This window comes from Chinchilla lanigera, unplaced genomic scaffold, assembly GCF_000276665.1.
Source record: "Chinchilla lanigera isolate Chin_1 unplaced genomic scaffold, ChiLan1.0 scaffold00041, whole genome shotgun sequence".
Taxonomy (NCBI): Eukaryota; Metazoa; Chordata; class Mammalia; order Rodentia; family Chinchillidae; genus Chinchilla; species Chinchilla lanigera.
The window spans coordinates 5,815,367-5,832,585 of NW_004955442.1; the positions used below are offsets into that span (position 1 = coordinate 5,815,367).

General features: G+C 45.2%; 2 protein-coding genes and 1 long non-coding RNA gene across 4 annotated transcripts in view; 1 reads left to right on the forward strand and 2 right to left on the reverse strand.

The window, feature by feature from the left end:
- Positions 1-1,710, reverse strand: part of Shisa9 (shisa family member 9) — a 279,705-nt gene extending 277,995 nt beyond the window's left edge. For both annotated transcript variants that reach the window (XM_005391146.2, XM_005391145.2), the window contains exon 1: positions 937-1,710. In XM_005391146.2, the coding sequence (XP_005391203.1) occupies positions 937-1,622 (686 nt within the window). In that variant the 5' untranslated portion in view covers positions 1,623-1,710. The remainder of the gene's footprint in view (positions 1-936) is intronic.
- Positions 964-13,530, forward strand: LOC102021603. Its single transcript, XR_262117.2, has 3 exons — positions 964-1,046; positions 12,014-12,131; positions 13,268-13,530. It is a non-coding gene; the product is annotated as an uncharacterized LOC102021603 (long non-coding RNA).
- LOC102022332 overlaps positions 10,090-17,219 on the reverse strand; it is a 35,813-nt gene continuing 28,683 nt past the window's right edge. Inside the window, exon 5 of the mRNA XM_013517640.1 lies at positions 10,090-10,256. The gene's annotated coding sequence lies outside the window, so the exon portion shown is untranslated. The remainder of the gene's footprint in view (positions 10,257-17,219) is intronic.

The following is a 17,219-nucleotide window of genomic DNA, read 5'->3' on the forward strand; positions in this document are numbered from 1 at the left end:
TCTTCTCCGCCCCCTCCCCGCAGCCTAGGTTGCGTGCTCAGGGCTGTGTCTTCTGCCTCCAAAGTTACTGAGCTGAGCGAATCCATTTAAAGACTTTAAAAGATGAAGAAAAGAAAAAGAAAAGGGCAGATAGCTCCATTAATCCCCAAATGCCTTCTTCCATCTGCTGCGACTTGCCCGTGCTGGGACTTGCATAATGAATACAGCCAACGGGAAAGTTGAAAAATCTGGGCGCTTAGGAGGTGAAGTCGCGCGTGGAGGGGCTTCAGGGACCCTGGAGTCCGCGCCAGCTGGGGAAAGGGGCACAGAGCGCGGTGATGGCCGCTGCCTCGGGCAGGAAGAGGTGGTGGCAGGTGAAAGGAAGGAGATGAAAGAGCAGAGGAAGGCGAGGTCCCGAGCCTAGAGACCTGCACGCAGGAGCGGTCGCTGAATAAGGGTATGTTCTCGCCCGCCTTCCCTCTGCCCCTCCTTCGCCTCTTTCTCGCTAGTCGTACGGCACTCACTCCTTCCCTCTCTCCCTCCCCTCTCACACGCGCTCGCGGGCGCACACACGCCCCCTTCCCGGTTGGGTTCGCCTGCCTCTGTTTACCTAAAGGGCAGCATCGGGAATTCGAGGGGTGCTATGAATCCCCTCCCCACAACCGAAGACTTCGGAAATGGGGGCTCCTCGCCTCAGTGCCTCAAGTCCGTCTCGGTCACTGGCGGCAGGGGGCGGCAAGAGGGTGAACGGTCAGAGACCCCCTCCACAGCACCGCCACCCCCACCTGTGCCGAGCCGGGAGCCCCTTCTCCGCACGCGAAAGCAAAGTTGGTTTCCCGGGTGACATCCCCCAGCGAAGAGGCGGGGGTGGCGGGACAGGGCCACTGCCTGGGGAGAGCCGGGGAAGCAGAGAAGGGAACGTGAAGCCCGAGGGGAGGGCGAGGGGAGGCAGCCCACCTGGACATGTGCTCCCTTTGGGGCCGGTGCGCTTTCTCCAGCCCCAGCTTGGTGAAGATACCCACGAGCACCATGACAGCCACCACCCCGCAGATGATGTAGACGATCAGGTTGGTCTTGTCCTTGGTGGGGTCGTGCAGGGGGTCGTCCTTGCGCGCAGGGGGCTTGCCGGTGTTGAGCCAGAGTGGCGTGTCGTAGTTGGTGCAGGTGCTTTGGTTCAGTCGCCTCTTCTTAAATGTGCAGCAGAACCGGAAGCCACAAGTCCCGCAGCAGAAGATGAAGTCGCCCGAGCTGCAGTTGAACGGCGGGTCCCACTGGCCCATAACATCGAAGTAGCCCCGACAGAAGTCCGGCGTGGGCGCCCGAGTCGGGGGCGCGTCCGAGACCCCGGCGCCCTCGCCGGCCTCTCCAGAGGCGGCCCCGGAGCGATTAACCCCCGTGAGCACCAACACGCCGCCCAGTTGCGCCAGCTGCCCGTGCCCGGTTCGCTCCTGCGCCCGGCACACGCGGGCGCACAGCTCGGTGAGGAAGCAGCCGAGGAGCAGCCGGAGGACGCGGCGCATCCTGTCTCCCAGCCCAGGCTCGACCGCTCGGCCGCTGCTGGAGCCGCTGCAGCCGCCTCTCGAGGCGCGGCCGAAGCTGCCGAGGCTGCTGCGGGGGACTGCGAGCCGCCGAGGGCCGCACATGCAGGGAGCGGCGCGGGGCGCTCGGTGGTCGGCGGCCACTGCGCTCGGCTCAGCCTGCCTTCGCCTCCAGCGCGCCGCGCCGCGAGGGGCCGGCCGGGGAGGAGCGCGCCAGGCCGGGTGCGGGGAGGAGGAGCGGGGGCAAGCGCAGGGTGCAGGTCCGGCCGGCCACGGGGGGAGGCGGGGGCGGAGAGCAAGGGAGAGTCGGTCTGTGCGCGCCTCCCCTCCGCCTGCGGCTCGGGACTCGCCGCCCCGCGTCCGCTTGCAGGATCCTCTCGCCTCTCCAGCTCGCCAAGTGCGCTGGAGAAAGCAAAGCGACACTTGTGGAATGAAGGGAGGGCAGGAGAGATGGGGGAGGGGGAGGAGGGCGGGCAGAGGAGACGCGGGTTGGGGGGGCGCGAGCTCGAGAGGGGCGGGGGCGCGGAGCGAGGTGACTAGGGCGGGCGGGAGCGAGTTGGGGGGCGTGCAGAGCTAAGCCAGGCTGGCGGGAGGGGAGGAGCGAGTTCGGCTGCCGCCGAGGCTGGGAGAACTGCTCGGATTTCCCGGCAGGTGGAGGACCGCGGCGGGACCTTCCGCGCCTCTCGGGGCGGGAGGTGAGACTCAGACCTGCCCAGGGCGCAGAGGCGGCTCCGCCCGTGGCTTTTGCAGGGGTGCGTGCGCAGGAGCTGCGGCTGGAATCTGCCCACTAGGGAAGGGGAGACTTGGGAAGAATGGGGACAGACTAGGTGGCTTTCACTCGAGACCGGCTAGGCGCTGTCTGGTCAGGATAGTCCTTCCAGGCGTGCGGGGCCGCCTTGCCCTTCCTGGGGCTGCACCCTCTAGCCCGGTGTGCAACCTGGATGGCTCCAGTCCCTGGGCGGAGGCGAAGACCTAGGCTGAGCTGGGAAAGTGGGGTAGCGTCCCTGGGCCGCGGATAAGCACCCCCGGGAGATGGGATTGGAATGAGCTCGTCAAAGGAGCTCAGGGGGTTAGGAGGACCAGCGGACAAGGCCTCGGCAACCGCGCGTCCTTAGGAACTCCTCCAGCCCCTCGGACCTGCCTGCCGTCTTCTGTCCCTTTTCGCCCCCGCAGCATTCTCTGCGCTCCACAGGAGGGCACACCGAGGCGCCGCCTCTGCGCGCCCGAATCAGGCGCAGCGCAAGGCCTGGGCACCCAGCCTCCGCCACTCTGCCCTCCTAGAGGCTGCGCATCCGTCCCGGAGCTGGCTGGCCCTGGTCCCCAGGGAGCCCCCGGGACATCCTCACCAGGGGCTGCAGATCTCAGCCTTTCTTCCTCAGAGTCCAGCCTCACGTCTCTTTGCCATTTCCAAATTCTGCCCCCGCTGTCCTAGCAGATTCAAGCCATTCGTCAGCCCTCACCCATTTCTCCCACTTCTTCCTCTCCTCGGCTTAAATTTGATTTCAGTCCCCCAAACAGGATTTGTACGAAATCTGCTGCACCGAATTCAAATCACCACACTCTCCGGCGTTTTGTTTTTAACTGCACTAATGAAGTCTGCACTTTCCAGTCGGCTAGAATACGGGAAAATGGTGTTTCCACCACCCTCCTCTCCATTGCGCTGCGACCAAGGGCTTCTCGGGACATTTCAAAGAACCAACAAGTTGGGCCACATGCGAAATGCGATGCTAGGAACCCCTTAATTGAAAGCGCGTGGGAGGATTTAATAGGCTCCATTGCAAGTTTTCTCCAAAGGAAAAGGAGTTTGGCTAGTGGCCCTTTCTATATGAAAAAATATCACCTTTTCATGTCTGAAATAAAGATTTGCAAACACACACCAAGGCGACCTTGATAGAGTGTATCAAGGAGTAAACCAGCCCTTGGAAGTCTCGCTATGTCATGGAAAGTGTTATATCCCATCCTCACCTGGAGAAAGTGTGAGATTGTTTAACCCAAATTCACCAGATTCATTATAATAAGATCCCCAAAATAGGACAGTATGGTGTGTCTGCCATGACTGGCAACCCACGCCAACCACCACCGGGCGCATCCTACAAACACAAGCATTGGTGTGTGAGAGCTAATGATAGCTAACATTTATTCCGGGCTTGCAACGTATCAACCAAGCTTGCTTTTTCTAAAATCACCTCCTCGCGATGCTTAGCGCAGCGCCTAGTGCACAGCAGACAATCTGGAAATGCTTGAACCACTGAATGACTGGTCTCGGTTAACTCTCTACATGTTACGTAATAAATATTAGCAGGCCCTGCAGCACAGGGAGAGAGACTGAGGCTCACAGCAATTAAACCAGTTGCCTAGGGTAGTTCCTGGGTGGTTCCAAGAGTAAGAGTCAGACTTCCCTATAACCCACGAAATGAGACTTTGAAGGCTGTATTCTGACCACTTCATGCGGTCTCTTCCTCCATATCCTTTACCCAGCCGATATTACCTATTTACGGTTTTTGTCTGTCTCTGTAACCTCATGATGGAAAGGGTCTTGACCGTCTACATCCCCCCAAGACCTAAGCAGTGCTGGACACAGCATGCACTCAAAAAGAAACAGGTTGTAGTAGTTAATTAATTTCTTTTATGAAAGACCGTCTTCAGCTAAAAGAGGAAAGGAACACGTGGGACACACACAAAGCGGGTGGGAGCCGTCTACATACTGCTAAATCAGGTGTGGAAAGGGATCTTGCAGCAGGCTTCCAAGGGTCCAGGAAGCTGGAACTCAGACAGGTTAAGGGTTTTGTCCAGCACTTGGTAAAGCAGGGCTGGATGCAGACTGCACAGCTGCTGAGAATGAGACTAGACTATAATGAGTGTGTTTCTTTTAGGGTTTCCACCTCTGCTGCACCGCTCCACAGTACTTCCCAGCAAGCATCAGGGTCCAGTGGAAGAACAGATCACAGACCTCTTTCTGCAAGAGCTGGTGGGGGTAGGGAATCTTAAGGCACATCTAAATTTGATTTTTTTTTTTAAATGCCCTGGAGAAAGGAAACAAAATTTCAAAATCTGCCTCCAAATTCTAAAGTACTCTCTGTTACCAGGACTTTTGACACCGGTCCTCAGAGGAGACTCACTCTGACTTTAATTAACAGAGACTGCCCCCTGTTTGTGACAAGAAAAGTGCAGGTACTGTGCCTTAGAAAGCAGTACATCTTTCCTAATCCCTTAGAAGCAGCTGGGATCCACCCTGTATGGTTTATTTGCCAGTGATTCTAATTGTAAGCCCCCTATCCTCCGTGAGCTTTTTCCAAACCAAATACCCTTCCTTCTCCTGCCTACTGTGGGTGCCGCTGCTCCCCGGAATATGGAATATCTCCACAGCCTGTTTCCCAAGGCTTCAAAAAATACCTAGAGAGGGTGGAATCACTGTGGTTGGTTTTATCCTGCGGTGGCAAAAATTCAGCTCCTCATACCAATAAGATAGTCCCAATCACCTAGTAAGTATGTGATTATTGGAAACATGACCCTGTTGGAATAGATGATAATGAGAGTATTGCTTTTAGGGCTTCAGGTGGGAAGGTGGGGAGGTTACAAGCTACCTAATTGAAATACCTGGCAAGTTCATGGAAGATAAAAAATCATCAAATGTCCCTTGCACAATGACTATTCAAATGAATTCATACATGTCTAAATTAAAATGCTTTTAATAAAAGTACTTTTTATGAAAGAAATGATGACATTATTATTATTTACAACACAGGCACTTTTAATATCTAAAGAATCTCACTTGCCCTAGCCTTAATTATGCCAGACTTCAGTACACAGCAACAAGAATACAAGTATACTCCCTAACAATTAGGGAAGGGAAAGATTAGGAAAGATGCCTGCTTGGCAATACTATGCTGCAACCAGTGCTCATAAGCAACTCAACACATTCAAGTATGTGTGCTTCCTGTCCATGAATGAGGATATCCTTATGCTTCCTGATACCCACTTCGATCTCTTTTTTCAGAGTATTGTACTTTTCAATGTATAGATCTTTTACTTCCTTTGTTAGATTGACTCCTAGGTATTTTTTGGATACGATTGTGAAGGATGTGGTTTCCCTAATTTCTCTCTCAGTGTGTTTGTTGTTTGTGTACAGGAATGCTACTGACTTTTCAGTGTTGACATTGTATCCAGCTATGCTACTGAATTTGCTTATTAATTCTAGGAGTCTTTGGTGGAGTTTTAGGAGTCTTTCATGTCGGGTATAATGTCATATGCAAATAATGATAATAACTTCTTCCTTTCTGATCCTTATTCCTTTTATTTCTCTCTCTTGTCTAATTGCTCTGGCTAATGTTTCCAGAACTATATTGAAAAGGAGTGGTGATAGTGAATATCCTTGTCTTGTTCCTGACTTTAGAGTGAAAGCTTTCAGTTTTTATCCATTTAGTATGATGTTAGCTGTTGGTTTGTCATAGATGGCTTTTATCAAAGTAAGGTAAAGACCTTCTATTCCAATTTTCTGAAGGATTTTTATCATGAACGAGTGTTGAACTTTGTCTAAAGCTTTTTTTGCATCTGTTGAGATGATCGTGTGGGTTTTGTTTTTGGCTCTGTTAATATGGTATATTACATTTATTGATTTGCATATGTTGATTTATCCCTGCATTCCTGTGATGAATCCCACCTGGTCATGGTGTATAATCTTCTTGATGCTTTGCTGCATTCTGTTTGCTAGTATTTTATTGAGGATTTTTGCATCTATGTTCATTAGGAAGATTGAGTTGTAGTTCTCTTTTTTGGTTGGGTCTTTCTCTGGTTTTGGTATCAGGTAATACTTGCCTCTAGAAATGAGTTAGGGGGAATTGCTTCCCTTTCAGTTTCACTGAAGAGTTTGAGGAGCATTGGCACTTGTGAAAATGGCCATCCTCTCAAAACTGTTATACAGATTTAATGCAATCCCAATGAAAATACCATTAGCATACCTCACAGATCTAGAGAAAAATTCCTTCAGAAACAGAAGAGACCTAGAATAACAAAGGCAATCCTGGGCAACAAAGGTAAGGCAGAAGGCATCTCAAGCCCTCACTTGAAATTATATTACAAAGCTACTGTGATAAAATCAGCATGGTACTGGCAAAAAAAAAACAGACCCAAAGATCAGTGGAACAGATTAAAAGATGCAGACACAACTATAAACACCCTTAGCCACTTTATGTTTGACATAGGGTCCAAACATGTTCACTGGAAGAAAGATAGCCTCTTTAATGAGTGGTGCTGAAAAAACTGGCTTTCCATGTGCCAAGGACTAAAAGTAGACCCATGTCTATCACTATGCACAAAATTAGAGTCAAAATGGATCAAAGCTCTAAATATTAAAACAGAAACACTAAATCTACTGGAAGAAAACATAGGTAGAAATCTTGAAGACATAGGGCTAGGATGAGAGAGAGTTCATGAAAAAACTCAAACTGCACAGGAAGTACTTCAAAGAATCAAGAATTGGGATCTCATCTTATTGAAAACTTTTTGCACATCAAAAGAAATCACCAACAGAATGAAGAAAAAATCCAGACTGGGAAAAAAATCTTAGCCAACTGTCCCTCAGACAAAGGACTTCTATCTAGAACATAGAAAAAATTGAAAAAAAATCAGGTCCCAAAAATTCAAACACCCAATTAAAATGGACATCTGAGATGAATACAGACTTCTCAGATGAAGAAATACAAAAATGGCAAATAAATCTATGAAAAAATGTTCAACATCACTGGTCATTTGAGAAATGTAAATTAAAACATCACTGAGATTCCATCTCACTCCAGAAAGAACGGCTGTCATCAAGAAATCAACCAATAACAAATGGTGGCAGGGCTGTGGGGGAAAAGGGAACCCTTCTCCACTGTTGGTGGAAGTGTAGACTGGTACAACCACTGTGGAAGTCAGTGTGGAGATTCCTCAGAAAATTAGGTTAGAGGCCCCATTCAACCCAGTTATTCACCTTCTGGGTATTTTCCCAGAAGAAATGAAAACATCATACCAAGTGATATGTGTGCACCCATGTTTATAGCAGTGCCTTTTGTAATAGCTAAATTGTGGTAGCAACCCAAATATCCATCAACCAAGGAATGGATAAAAATGATGTGATATTTTTATAAATTAGAGTACTACTCAGCTATAAAGAAAGATAAACTCAAGGTTTTTATAGGTAAATGGATGCAACCAGAGACCATACTCATAAATGAAATAAATCAGAGTTGCATGTGTAAACATTGTATTGTCTCCCTAGTGTACGATACTGAAAGAGTAAATCATATCCAAAAGGTACAATAGATATTGTCCAAGGGAAAAATCTGCTCAAAAAAGATCATTGTACTACTAATTTCTATTAGTTCATTGAAAGGAAACGTTAGTGCTTATATTTTTTGATCAGTTTTGCATGCCTGTACCTGGTAATCTGAGCAACTACTTTTTTTTTCTGAGCAACTACTTTGAAGATAACAATATGCAACATAATAACCATTGTTAATTTCCTACCTTGTTTTGAAATTCTGTATCGATTTTATTGGTTTTTTTCTCCCTTTAAAAAAATATAAATTATGTGTGCTGTGGCCCTCACCTGAAGGAGTTGTTTGTTAATCATTCTCATCAGGTGGCTTTTAGGGTTTCAAAGAGGTTTCTAAGCAACTGTCAGCCTTGAGGAAAGAAAGAGATGAAACAGAAGCAAAATGTAGCTAGCACCTGGCCAGTTCCCAGAAATACATTGGTTTGGTGCGTTTTACTCTTCCTGTCTCCACAGATAAGGAAAGTCTCACAGAAGTGAATGGGTCTCGAGCTTGCTCCCCTCAAACTGGTGATGACATAGGGGATGATTTCTGACAGTAATTGCAACAAAAATCTTTTATCCATTACAGGTTTTATATTTATTACAATAAGTAAATATGAAAAAAAAAATCAAACACATGAATTCACAGGCAGAGGTAAGGCATAATTAAACCTTTTAAATACACTAATGTAAAGGCATTTAAGAAAAATACATTATACTACTTATAAGTAAGGAAGAAACATGAAGCGTCTGGTACTGACTGCTAAAGTTTGGGAGGCATGGGCTTTGGAGTCAAACCAAGTTTTCCCACTGTTCTGGGCTGGATACATCTGAGTTGGGGGAGGGAGGTTGTCCTGTGCATTGCAGGATATTTGACCCATCCCTGGACTCTATCCACTAGATGCCAGTAGCACCTCTCCCGGTTGTGACAGCCAAAATTTTGGCAGACATTGTCAAATGTCTCCTGAGGGGCAAAATCAACTGAAAACACATGAGTTGTGCCTGTGTTTAAACCCTGGCTCTTTCTTGAAGGAAGTCTATAATAACTGCTTAAACTCCCTGAGCTTTGGTTTCCTCATCTATCAAATGGGGAAAAGATGATGCCTTTTCCAAGAATGGTACAGACATTTGTACCCAGCACAGTGGACTGAACCTCAGCAGTACTTAATAAATACTCAACGGTTTTTAATTTTGGAAACCTGAAGGGGGACAAAGGGTCAGCACTGCATTGAGGTCCAGGAAGACTGAGACAAGGTCCTGTTCCTCCAGGATTTACAAATCCAGGGTGGGGGTAGAACATAGACAGAGGAAAGACTTCACAAGTGTAGGGCCTGTGCAATCCCAGAGGGCTCTGGGCTCAAAGGGGGCCCACAGTTGGTTTCATGTGTGGTTTCACAGCTGCCTTCTTGAAATTCTATGTGATTCTTGAACAAGGATCCCGGAATTCTCATTTTGCCCAGGGCCCCACCAGTTATGTAGCCAGTATAAATCAATGGACAACTCAAGCAGAAATATGGTCAAGCTTGTGGGAACTTAGAAAACCAACACTCAGCTCTTCCTATTCAAAAAAGAAGGACTTCCCAGGGGTGGTGACAAATGAGCAGTCATAAGTTAAATGTATGTAAGCGTTCTCAGAAACACAGGGGAGAGAATTTCAATAAAGACATTTCAAAGCAATTCTCAGATGCTACTCCACAGGACCATTCCAGTATGTGTTAAAATTTTCACTAGTCCATAGAAAATTGATTAAAAAAATAAGGCTGATGAAACGTGTTCAATAAATACACTTTTTAGTTGTACATTATATTCATATTAGTAGTTACAGAGTTAGTATATATTAATTTTGTGTTTATCGGGATTTGGTGCATACATGTGCATATATATGGTATTTTTCCTACCAGGGAAATATCAGCAAGTCAGTTACTGCAATTAAATGACCCCAAGTTTTGGTCATTTTGTTGTAGGTGAATCTGAATCTAGGACTACTAGTTTAAGAGGCTGACAGTAGCTTTTGCTTACCATCCAAGTATGAAGTTGAAGAAATTATCTGAATAATTTAAATCCCAGCTATTCCATGAAGCCAAAATAGGCCTGTGTTTTCCAGATGGATACATTAATGAGACTAACTAGGTGTGTCCCCAGGAATCAGCTGAGATTAGACGAAAACTCCACAGCTGTTTACTTCCTCCAAACTTTGTCACACTGCTCAAACACCTTTAAATATAGAATTATCAGTTTTTGTCATGTAATAAATCACCCCAAAACTTAGTGGCTTAAAGAACATTTTTTAATTTAAATATCAGTTCTTTGGGTTGACAGAGTAGGCTGCTCCCCTCTGGGTGGATTTTCTGGTCTTGGCCAGATTAACTCATGGTGTTTGCTCCACCAGCCCTCTTGGACACCTCAGACCTAGCCAGGCCTTTTCAGATGGTGGCTGGAAGGTTCTACAAAAGCAAGAGAAAGCACATAAGTCCTATGGGGACCCAGGCTTACAATAGGCTCTACATTACTTCTGCCACATTCTACTTGCCAAAGCAAGCCCTGAAGCCAGTCCACATTCAGAGGGTGGAGAAATAAACTCTTCATGGGAAGAGTTGCAAACTTACAGGGAAAAGAGGCATGTACACAAGCATATATGAATGAATATAGCCACTTTGGGTATACAGCTTAAATCCCATGGCTACCAGCCATAATAAAATGAAAATCTCCAGATCATCAAGACTTCCTAGCCAGAATATTCAAGGAAAAACTGGAACCCTTCAATGCTACTGCAACTTAAGAAGTAATGGTCACAGAGCTGGAGAAGCTGTCTTTTCACCCACATATTCAGAACGACATTTGAAAATCGAGCGCACCAATGTCCAGCCATGTGTCCAAGCCAGTTTACCTGGAGACCTTTGATGTTAAACCGGCTCAGTTTCCATATCTTGTCAATTTCCAAATTCAGTCAGTCCCCCTGCCATGAGTATATTAAAGCCTTCCTTTCCTTCCAACTCCACTGTCACTGCTAGGGCTTAAGTTCTTATTATTTCTCACAGTGACAATTATGGGTTGCTTTAGCTCCTCACTCTAACCTTTCCTATCCTTGTGTCCCCATCCAAAATCCAATTGCTTTTCATTCACTTAACAAGCCCTTATTAAATTTTCCCTTAGTGCTAAGCACTATGGTAGGGGCTAGGGATCAACAAGTAACAAGAGAGAAAACAAATTTCTTAGTCAGAATAGGTCATCTGCTATGATAAACATCTCCAGAATCTCGATGGCCTAACACAAGAAATGATGGCTTAGGAACTGTAAACCATCCTGAAATCATTCACTTCTGGCCAAGTGGATGAAGGCAGGGCTCAGACAATCAAGTAAGGGACACTGAGCTCAGGTCTGGGAGTGGTATTCAACATCCTCATCACTTACATCAGCTGAACTCAGCGCAAGGTCCAAATACAAGAAGAAAGGAGGTTGGAGAATGCAGTCTGCCCACGTACTCAGAGAAAGAGGATGGAATATATAACGAACTTTTGCCTTTAAAAACATAATACAAGTAATAGATGCTATGGTTGGAGAAGTCTAGTATCCTATCTGAACCAAAAGAGTTTCACACATTTCATACAACCTGGAGGCAGAGAGGGGAGGTGGCCGGGCTCAGATGATCAAGTAAGGTACACTGAGCCAAAGATTTCTAGGTGCTAATCCCTGGAGGCCAAAACCTATTACCTAGCAAATAGGATTTGGCAGATGTGATGATGCTACAGACCTTGAGACGGGGAAAATAATGTGGGATGATCTTGGGGCCATGAGCATCATCTCGAGAGCTCTTAGAGAATCAGAAGGAGCTTTGACGGCAGAAGAGGAAAAAGATGCAAGGACAGAAGTGGAGGTTGGAGTGAAGCTTTTGAAAATGGAAGAAGAGTCGACAAAACAAGGAGGCCAGCAAATGCAAAGAACAGATTCTCCCCTGGAGCCTCACGAGGAAATCAGCTCTACAGACACCTGGGTTTTGTCATTTTTTAAACATTTTACTAGTGCCTGCAGTCCTACAGAATAGTAGGTTTCCTTTGGGCATATTTGTCCATGCCTATAGCATAGTTAGGTTCGCTTCCCCCTCCTTACACTCCTCCCACTCCCCCCCCAACATTCCTGACCCCATTCTTTTTCTCTAATAGTCTCCTTTCTACCTTCCTGGTTTGAACCCCTTTTGTGTCAGTTTGGGCAGGAAACGCCTTGTGAGGAATCCCTGTGTGCAGAGAGGAGCAGAAGTCGGGAGGCAGAACGGGAAAGGAGTGTGATTTCGGAGAGAAGCAGAAACGCGGCCTCCCAGAACTGTAAGAGAATAAATTCTCCTTGTTTTAAGACACTAAATTTGTGATAATTTGTTACAACAGTGAGAGAAAACTATACAAACAGTATTGCCTACACTGAGACAGAGACAAGGATCCCTGCTAATGAGCGAGGCGGAGGCTGGGAGGACAGAGAACAGGTGGGAGTTACAACAGGGAGCCGAGGCGCAGCTGGAGCAGGGTCTTGTGGGAGGGCTGAATTTTCACCTTCTGCACTGAGGTATTGAAGTGTATATGACTAATACTTTGCACGTTCGAAGGATGGCTCTCCCCACTATTCAGGGAATGACCAGCAAAACAGTGCTGGAAGTAGAAGAAGGCTGGCTGTTTGTTTGTTTGAGTAGGAAAGCAGTGGTCCAGCATCATGGCAAAGAACAAACTCAATACATTGGCAGGCTCAGGGGGACCTGGTGATGGACTGCTGGGGCTCCACTGTGTGACTGAGGGGCACCCACTCTACCAGCACTATAAGCCGCACCAGCTCTGGTGGCCACTGCAGATGCCATAATCACCTCAGCCACAGGGAGATGTGGACATGTCCAGAAGGTACTACCCCTACATGTCCTCCTCAAATTCCATAGTTTGCTGGGACCACCTTGTACTTTGTAACTTGATTAAAAAAATTCAAACTTTAGCTGGGTGTAATAGTGCCTGCCAATAATCCCAGCATTCTGGGAGGCTGAAGCAGGAGGATTGCAATTTTGACCTTATCCTCACATAAAGGTAAAGCCAACATTAATTGTTCACCTTCACCCTACAGCAGGATCAAGACATTTCTGTCTCTCCTAATCTCTTCTGGCTCTGATTTCCTACTTTTGTTCGTACAGTTGTGAGGATGAGCACCTCACAGTGACACTCAATCAAAGGGTGAGCTGAAGCAGAACTCCCAAATTCTGCCGTCCAAGCCATGCATCCTTGGTGCATGTAGAAAGGATGAGATGTTCACCATGGCCAGAATTTAGGATATTTGAATAGAAAGCACAGTAAATGAAGATCAAGTAGAAGGTCAGAGTAAGAAGCGCAAATGCCTTGATAAGAAGCAGGCTGTTTTTGTAGTTGTTAGAACCTCACCAAAAGATGTTAGGTAAAGAGGGACAGACTCAGATTCGTGTCTTATGCAGGTCACTTTACTGGCAAATGTACCCATCATCCATCTGGGACAGAGCGAAATCCAACCAATCCAAGCTGAAGACCAGTGCTGGATGGAGTCTTGTGTGTGCGGGGAGGAGCACAAACAGTTGGGAAGCAGGATGGGAAATGCGTGGGATTTCAGAGAGAAGCAGAAATGAGGCAAAAAGAGACACTGGATGACACTGCTAGTGGTTTTCTTGTTCCTGAGTTTCTTGTTCCTGGTGTCTGTGTAACTCTCCTGAATCTTCCAATAAAGTCCTCTCACCTTCCTCCTGTTTTTGCTAATTAGTTCAAGTTGACTCCTGTTCCAACTAAAGAATCCTGAGATATTCTGCCTCCAGTTTCTCTATCCAGGCTTCTGTCACGTTAGTACAAAGTATTACATTTTTCTCTCTCCACAATTCCGTGAATTGACTGGATGGAGCAGAAGAGAGAGAAATAAATCTATACAGGTACCTAGACAAATCATATGTAGCACAATGTCCTTTAGGTGTTGCATATAATAGAAAAGTATTAACAATAACTGGTTATCAGTGAGTAATGGTCTAATTCAATCACAGTATTTCCATATCAAGGGGTAATGGAGTATTACACAGTGGTGAAAAAGAACAGGGAGTTAAAAAAAACCTGAAACTCAGTTTAACCATTGCATTCTTACTAATTTCCAGGATGGATACAAATAAAGATATAGATAGCTCATATTATAAATATACAAAATAATCTTCATGATATAGCAAAAAAATACACATGTTCAAAATCAACAGATTCTTTTCTGTAAAGTTATGCTAGAAGCAGTGGTAGTCCCTAAGGGTAGATGCTGAGGTGGGAGAATTACTTTTCCATATACACTTTTATGTACTGTTTTTTAAATCATCCATATACTTTAACTGCTCAAGAAAAGTGACCGAATAAAGTGTTTAAAGGGAAAATAAAAGGGAAGGAAGATTAGATGTTGGACATATAAAAAGAAAAGGAGCTACAAACAGTAGGGATCAACAACAGCAACAACAACTTGAGTTCCGTTTCCAGCTCTGCCATTGGTGGATCCTTAGCCCTCACCTTAATCTTTAATCCCTTCTCTGGGCCTCAGTTTTTTCATCTAGAAAATAGGTCAGCAGAATTAGTTGATCTCTAAGGTCCCAGCCTCAAAGGTTATCAGCAATATTCACCAACTAGAGTTAATTACTTGGGCAGAACTTTCTTTCAAATTAAAGCAGTAAAAAAAAAAAAAAAAATTAAAGCAGTAATTGTCCTGGATTCCCTGAGCAGTACATGATGTTACTATCATAATATGAAATGGCTTTTTCTTTATTAGAGTTATCTTCAGAATCTGGTGCCTTAAAGGACATAAATTGAGTCATGCATAGAATATTTGCAAAGCATGTGACATAAAGACAATTTTTTAATGAGGTATATAAAAATCTCCACCCTCCCCTCACCCAACTCCCTTTTCCTGTAGCCCCTTCTGACCAAAGATGATGGATGCCTGACCTAGAAGGAACTAATTAGTCATGATTCTGCCCAGTAGCTCACTAGATTTCCCCTCAGTAAGCTGAGATAAGAAACAGGGAGACTGGAGAGGGTGATGGTGAAGAGTTGTGACATACATGTAGAAACTAGACTGGAAGTCCCATAAGACCAGGAATTGTAACAACCTGGCTCGCCACTTTACGCCTGCTCCCAGCTGTTACTTCTACACATAGTAGGTGCTCAATAAATATGAGCTGGGGAAAAAAACACGAGATGAAAAGTTCATAAACTCCTACTGCTGCAACCCTCTAGCTCCTTTCTTTTTCTTTCTTTTTATTTCATAGGATTTTAATCTTTCCTAAAAACTCCACCTGTATTGAAGCTAATTAATCAGATTTGCATGTCTTTCATCCAAAAGAGCCCCTCAACCAAAGGGGCCAATTCAACAAACATGATGATATACTGTACAAACTCTTTTTCTTCTATTTAAGTCTAAAACAAGTGGGGGAAAGGCACTTAATCCCTGTCAGTGAGAGTACATTAGCACCACCACTGGGGGGTGTACTTTTGATTATAGTTCTGATAGTGTTTAATGCATGAAGCTCAGAATCAACAACCCTCCTTCAAAGAGAGTATTCTTGTAGAGAAAGTACCTGTATCCTTGTGTACAAGACTATGGACAAGGGAGTTTGTTGCAGATTGAACCAGTGAAGAACTGCAAGCAACCTAAAGGTTTCCCAGTTGGGCAGTGGCTAAATAAATGGAATAATAAATAAATGGAACAATAAATATATAGGATGCATCACCAGAAGGTGGTTACCTCTAGAAAGTATTCCTTAAAAGAAAAACTTTTCCATTTCTTATTTTATTTCTTCTGACATGCCTTACTTTTGTCATTTTAATAAATCTGTAAGTTTTATTTAATCAAACATGGCTTTACGGAGTCTCATGGAAAATATATGTACCCTTCATTCTCCCGTATTCACTTTATGGAATGAAACAATGTCAGTGAAAGAGCACTAAGTCTGTGCCTATTTTATGCATATTTGAGACATAAAAATATTAAGAGTTGGGCATGTTTAATACTTCCTAATCTTTCATTCTGAAATTGGGGTCATGCTATAAAACCAAGGTCTGCCATCTACTAGCTACCCATCAATGAATTCATTAAAAGCATAAAAGTTACTAAAGATTTGTCAGATCAGCAGTGCAATCAGTGCTATTGGACTGGACACTGTTGGTGCTCTCCCCAGATCTCCTTGGACTCCTTCGTCTATGTCTATGTCTCATGTCTCTTACCTGCTTTGGTGAGCTTCACTTCTACTGCCACGCAGGCAGGCTTCAGAGGAAGAGAACTATCTCAGGCTACTGAGAATTTGCCTGGAGTCCCAGGAAGTGAGAGTAGTCAGAAGTTACATCTCTGGCCAACAGCATGGGAGGAGATTTGGTCAATATCATATGGGTGCAGGAATATAATATTCCAGCTCTCTTGTCTCAAGGACAAACCCTGAGATATGGCTTCACTCTCCAGAGTCTCTTGTGAATCAAGTGGGTGGGACCATGGAACTTTGTCAGTTTTTCTTGCAAAGCACTTTTGCACATGAATCCTTATTTCAGGGTCTTCTGAAGAGCTCAGCCTTCAACAATCATTTGTACAAGTTTAAACTTATGATCAGAAACAAAAGGCATAAATTCATTGATCCAAGACCATCCACTGAAAGGCCCTATTCCAAGGTTTCACAAGTCGGGGTGATTCAAATCATAGCTGATGTAAAAGTTTCTCACAGCTTTAACTATACTATTTATGCCAGGTGTGGTGGCACATGCCTGTAATCCCAGCACTCGGGAGGCTGAGACAGGAGGATCCTTGCAAGTTCGAGACCAGCCTGGGCTACAAAGTGAGCTCAAGGCCAGCCTGAACTGCATAGCAAGACCCTTTCTCAAAAAGACAAAAAAAAAAAAAAAAACTATACTATTTACTACTCAGGTTTTATAACCTGCTAATGATTCTACTGAAACATGCATTATCTTCTCTTGTCACATGTGTTAAGACCAATAGGTTTCATTTGAGAAATTAATTTAGTTTTTCCCATTATATTAACCTTGAAATTATTAACATCTGGAACAGCAGTGAAAATATTGTAGATTCTCTTATCTGTTGACTCTTGTGGCTGTTGTCACGGATCACCAGGAAAATGCCTCTTATCCATCATGAGGGAATGTGGTATAAGCTAAACTTGTGGACGCATATCTGGGTGGTAGCCCTTTGTCCCCCCAGTAATGAACAGGAGGGACTGTGATAAGCCCCAGGGATACATCTCACCTTAAACTGACTCAGTCTCAAAGTCCCTGATCTATCCTCCTCAGAGAGTTCAAATCTTGCTATTTCTGTCCAGGAAGAAACAAAAGTGACAAAACAAGATGGGAACCAGCATCCTTTGGTTCAGCAGGGGTTAATCTTCCCCAAACCAT